The sequence below is a fragment of the Chelonoidis abingdonii genome, chromosome 3 (assembly GCF_003597395.2).
Source record: "Chelonoidis abingdonii isolate Lonesome George chromosome 3, CheloAbing_2.0, whole genome shotgun sequence".
Lineage (NCBI taxonomy): Eukaryota > Metazoa > Chordata > Testudines > Testudinidae > Chelonoidis > Chelonoidis abingdonii.
The window spans coordinates 140,599,756-140,605,755 of NC_133771.1; the positions used below are offsets into that span (position 1 = coordinate 140,599,756).

The window sequence follows — 6,000 nt, forward strand, 5'->3', positions numbered from 1 at the left end:
CCCTTACAAGTAAGTATATGGTTTGAATATCTGTTTATTCTGGATTTTAAAAATCGTTGTGAAATCAACTGTAATCATTCTCCAGGCCACGTACAGCATTCTGGTGTAGTTGCTCTGTGTGTTAGCTGGGACAGCCTTGACGCAGGGACAGTATCTTCCCTTGCTCTATATCAGGGGTTGGCAACCTTTCAGAAGTGGTGTGTCGAGTCTTCATTTATTCACTCTAATATAAGGTTTTGCGTGCCGGCAATATATTTTAATGGTTTTAGAAGGTCTCTTTCTATAAGTCTATAATATATAACTAAACTATTGTTGTGTGTAAAGGAAATAAGGTTTTTAAAATGTGTAAGAAGCTTCATTTAAAATTAAATTAAAATGCAGATCCCCCCACACTGGTGGCCAGGACCCAGGCAGCGTGAGTGCCACTGAAAATCAGCTCACATGCCGCAGGTTGCCTACCCCTGCTCTATGTGCTGCTTCAAGCACGTTGCTGACACTTGCTAAACAGTAGTTCTAAAAGCCTCTTGTTCTCTCTCCAGGTTGCCTCTCTATCTGGCTTCTCTCTTCATCAGTCTCCTCTTCCTCTTGGTGAATTTAACGTGTGCTGTGTTGGTGAGAACAGAGAATTCAGAGAGGAAAGTCATTGTCTCTGTCCGGGTGGCAATTAATGACACATTGTTTGTTCTGTGCGCCATCTCACTCTCCATCTGTCTGTATAAGATTTCCAAGATGTCATTAGCCAACATTTACTTGGAATCCAAGGTAAAGTACATTTTAGAGATCATTTAAATCTTACTGAAGTATATTTTCAGTCAAAGGAGACAATTTAATGGGACAAGACTCAGGTTTAAAAAATTATTTAGACTCTAAGGTGCCACAAGAGCTCCTCATTGTTTTTGCTGAAACAGATTAACATGGCTACCACTCTGAAATCTTTAGACTCTGCAACAATAGATATTAATTCCAGGAATTTCAACTTAGCCTTTCATCCTTCTAAAACAGATCAGTTGAATACCATGTAGTTTACCAAGATGCTTTCTGCTCTGCATGGTTACTAATGATGCCATAGCACTTTAAATAAGAGTAGGAGTTTGCATAAGTTGTCATTGGCCAGAATTTATCACATACCTCAGCTGTGTTTCAGTTAGCTGCTGTCCTCCACCTCAAACACCGTTGTATTTCTGTGCTGCTACAAGTAGATAGTTGAAGAGCAGCTTTGGGCTCCCTCAGTCTGTCAATTTACTTTAAATCTTTAAGGGAGCAGCATGTCCATGAAAATAAGCAGTAACACAAAATATGAACTGTCTTTCATGAATGGTGCATGTCCTTCTGTCAATGACTAAGGCTGTATTTAAAAATACTTCAGCTTTATAAAAATGGGCCAGTAGAAAAGGAGATTCACTTAAGATCCTGCAGCAGGTATTCTTTAAGGATATAGTCTGTTACTCTGACAAGTTTGGGATATGTTAAGTAGACAAATGGGGAGACTCATAGTTAGTGTCATGCTATTGAAGCCTATACATATTTGGCACAAAGTCAATAGAGGTTATTCTGTAAGGTTCATAAATAGTAAAAGAGGGCTTTATTTTCTCAAAGATCCTTTGATTTTCTGACTTGTGCTAGGAGTTTAAGTCTGGAAGTAAGTGACTAGAGTTTAATGAAAATATATTATCCTTCTATTGTGATGAACCTGCCAATACTGTAAATTTCAATTACTATGAAGAAAATCTTATAAAATTCTTCCCTGCTGGTTGGCCATCTAATTACTTTTCCTGCTTAGTCAATCTGGACATAGCATACAACAACTGAAAGCCCATGACTGATTGGTAGATTTCAAACTGCAGCTTTGTGCTTTTCAGATTTTTCATTTGCTGACCAAACTGGCATGATCAGTGGATTTGTTTTAATATAAAGGAAGTTTATCCACTTCATGTAAATCATCGAAGCATGAGCTTTTATAATAGAGAGGTGTTTACCAAGTAGAGGGTGGGATAGATTCCTTCATTCATTTCCTCCTCTCACTGGAAATCCAATCTGTTTCACCTGAGCAAAAAACAACAACTCCGAAATTAGTGCTGAGGCAATGGAAACATACAAAATGCACACCAACAGCTGAACCTAGAAGCATGAATAACTGCTAACTTATTGACTCCTATTGAACTGAAATGAGAGTTTTGCTTGTGTAATTATTGTAGGATTTCATTACATGTGTTTAGTTTACAGCTCTGAAAGCTGGAGATTGTAGCCAAGTGATTTTTAGCTTGAACTGCTAATGTTGTTCTGAAATTCTTAGTAAAAATCCATCCCATGGGGTTATATAAAATTGGAATGGTAGTAGGGTTACTAACTTTCTAATCACACAAAAGCAAACACCCTTGCCTTGCCCCCTGCCCCACCTCTTCCCCGCAGCTGTGCCCCTGCCCCTCCCTTCTCTGAGGCCCCACCTCCACTCATTCCATCGCCCCTCCCTCTGTTGCTCACTCTCTCTCACCCTCAAACTCACTCACTTTCACCCATCTGAGGCAGAGGGTTGGGAGGGGGTGAGGGCTCCAGCTGGGGTGCAGGCTCTGGGATGGGGCCAGGGATGAGGGGTTTGGGATGCAAGAGGGGGCTCTGGGATGCAGGGTGGGGCCAAGGGGTTTGGAGTATGGGAGGGGCTTTGGGCTGGGGCAGGGGGTTGAGGTGTGGAAGGGAATAAAGGCTCTGGGCTGGGGGTGTGGGCTGTGGCATGGGGCCAAAAATGAGGGGTTCAGGGTGTGGGAGGGGCTATGGGCTGGGGCAAGGGGTTGGAGTGTGTGTTTGTGGGGGGGTTGGGGCACGGGGTTTCACGAGAGCATTTGTATGTGGGAAGGGGTTTGGGGTGGAGGCTGCAGGTGGCACTTAACTCAGGTGGCTCCCGGGAAGCAGCTGGAATATCCAGCTCCTAGGCGCAGGGGTGGCCAGGGGCACTGCATGCTGCCCACACCCGCCACCCCTGAAGCTCCCATTTTCATGGTTCCTGGACAATGGGGGCTGCGGAGCTGCAACTTGGGGTGGGGACAGCACGCAAAGTCCCCATGCCACCTCTATGTCGAGGAGCCGAGGGGCATGTCTCCCACAGTATTCTTGCCAGCAAGTTAAAGAGGTAATCACTGGATGAATGGACTATAAAATGGATAGAAAGCTGGCTAGATCGTTGGGCTCAATGGGTAGTGATCAATGGCTCCATGTCTAATTGGCAGCCAGTAGCAAGCGGAGAACCTCAAGGGTCGGTCCTGTGGCCGGTTTTGTTCAATATTTTTATTAATGATCTGGAAGATGGAGTGGACTGCACCCTCAGAAAATTTGCAGATGACACTAAACTGGGAGGAGTGGTAGATACGCTGGAGGGTAGGGATAGCATACAAAGAGACCTAGACAAATTAGAGGACTGGGCCAAAAGAAATCTGATGAGGTTCAACAAGGAGAAGTGCAGAGTCCTGCACTTAGGAAGGAAGAATCCCATGCATTGCTACAGATCAGGGGTGGCTCTAGATATTTTGCCGCCCCAAGCACGGCGGCATGCTGCGGGGGGTGCTCTGCCAGTCACCGAGAGGGCGAAAGGCGGCTCTGGTGGACCTCCCGCAGACGTGCCACCGGAGCCGCGGGACCAGCGGACCCTCCGCAGGCACGCCTGCAAGAGGTCCACCGGAGCTGCCTGCTGCCCTCCCGGCAACCAGCAGAGCGCCCCCCGTGGCATGCCGCCCCAAGCACGTGCTTGGCATGCTGGGGCCTGGAGCCGCCCCTGCTACATACTAGGGACTGAGGGGCTAGGCAGCAGTTCTGCAGAAAAGGACCTGGGGATTACAGTGGTCGAGAAGCTGGATGTGAGTCAACAGCATGCCCTTGTTGCCAAGAAGGCTAATGGCATTTTGGGCTGTATAAATAGGAGCACTGCCAGCAGATCGAGGGACGTGTTCCCTTCTATTCGGCATTGGTGAGGCCTCATCTGGAGTACTGTGTCCAGTTTTGGGCCCCAAACTACAAGAAGGATGTGGAAAAATTGGAGAGAGTCCAGCGGACGGCGCCAAAAATGATTAGGGGGCTGGAGCACATGACCTACCAGGAGAGGCTGAGGGAACTGGGATTATTTAGTCTGCAGAAGAGAAGAATGAGGGGAGATTTGATAGCTGCTTCCAACTACCTGAAAGGGGGTTTCAAAGAGGATGGATCTAGACTGTTCTCAGTGGTAGCAGATGACAGAGCAAGGGGTAATGGTCTCAAGTTGCAGTGGGTGAGGTTTAGGTTGGATATTAGGAAAAACTTTTTCACTAGGAGGGTGGTGAAGCAGTGGAATGGGTTACTTAGGGAGGTGGTGGAATCTTCTTCCTTAGAAGTTTTAAGGTCAGGCTTGACAAAGCCCTGGCTGGGATGATTTAGTTGGGGATTGGTCCTGCTTTGAGCAGAGGGTTGGACTAGATCATCTCCTGAGGTCCCTTCCAACCCTATGATTCTATTTTTCTGGGGAGCCTTGCGGAGCCATGGAGGGAGCCTGCCAGCCCCGCACCAACCAGACTTTTAGTGGCCTGGCAATGGTGCTGACCGGAGACGTCAGGGTCCCTTTTCGACTGACTTTACCAGTCGAAAACCAGACACCCGGGAACACTAAATGACAGAAATGCCCACCTTGTTTTATTTGGCACCCTTCCATTTGACCCTCATATCTGCTAGCTTCCTCTGTTCAAATATCACCCCTTGCTAAAGTGCACAGCAGTGAATTCTACATGGTCACAGAGACTCAGGAAGTGACACTTTTAGTTCTACTGTGCAAAGTTGGGGCAGGAGTGGGAGGGCCAGATGTGGGGTACACAGCACTCACATAGGTAGAGCTCCATTCTTTGGAGATTCCTTGCATGGCACAAGCACAGAGTGCATGACTAAAATCTTGCCACTTCAGGTATCCTCAGCCCTCTGAAGAGGGCATGTAAACCTGTTGCAGCAAATAGGGTTAAGCCACCTTTGTGGCCTGTGAGGAAGGATTCTCCTTTGCTTACTCGCCCTGTGTATCTTCCCAGCACCCAGCTACTTAGGTTGGATACTGCTCTGAGGATTTGGCCCTTCATGGACAAAACATTTTTATCATGCTATTTTATTTGTTGAGCTAGAAGCGATTAAAACTACACCATATTTAAATATTATACTGCACTTGCCTTCCCTTTGTATTCTGGTAAAAACAGCACTGAAAAACACCAGCTGCTTTCTTCTGTCTTGTGGTGGCTGAAGTGTGGAGAACTGAGCGGTGATGTCTGAGTCAGCAGCTTCTGGCAGCTTCCTCTTCTGTTTCCATAACAGGATAGCTGATTCTCCAACACAGAGTGCGAATAGAGAAGTGCGTAGCAACTGTTTCCTCTTTACAGCATTTCCTGTCATTTGCTATAGTCTCACCACAGCTTTCACTGCTACGTACTGTATTTCTAGTTTCAATTCCATCATAAATATCTGAGTCTCTGAACTCAGCACAAATGTCACTGCAAGCCAGGCCTGCAACCATATTATGCTCCTGTTGCTGAGCACTTCTGGCAGTATTTGCAGCAGCCTTCTAATCAGATGGTCAGTCATGCTTATCTACAAACTGTGCACTCACATCCAGGACATCAAGCAGGCTGAGTAGTCCCAGGGACACAGTGTATCAGATGAATCATTGTCTTGAGTAGTTTTGCTGCGAAGGATGTGCTAGCTCGTTTTTCATACATGGTAAAATAATTTCCAAATGTAGGGGCTGGGCCAGGCTTCTTGTGTTGGTAGGAAAAAAATACTGCTTGTGAAGGGGGATCAATGTTGGCATAACTATATTCTCTCTCAAGGGCAAGTTTTAACTCTGCTGTTGGCCAACTTGTTATACAGCATATTGAACGAGCTCAGGCCACGTCTACACTACGGGATAATATCGAATTAGCTAAAATCAGTTTTATAAAACTGATATTATAAATTCGATTTCATGCAGCCACACTAGGCACAGTAATTCGGCGTTGTGCGTCCATG

At 46.1% G+C, this 6,000-nt stretch overlaps 1 protein-coding gene across 2 annotated transcripts in view; it reads left to right on the forward strand.

Annotated features, from left to right (window-relative positions):
• GPR137B (G protein-coupled receptor 137B) overlaps positions 1-6,000 on the forward strand; it is a 53,361-nt gene that overhangs the window by 31,834 nt on the left and 15,527 nt on the right. For both annotated transcript variants that reach the window (XM_032775042.2, XM_075064176.1), the window contains exon 3: positions 540-762. In XM_032775042.2, coding sequence (XP_032630933.1) covers positions 540-762 — 223 coding nt within the window. The remainder of the gene's footprint in view (positions 1-539; positions 763-6,000) is intronic.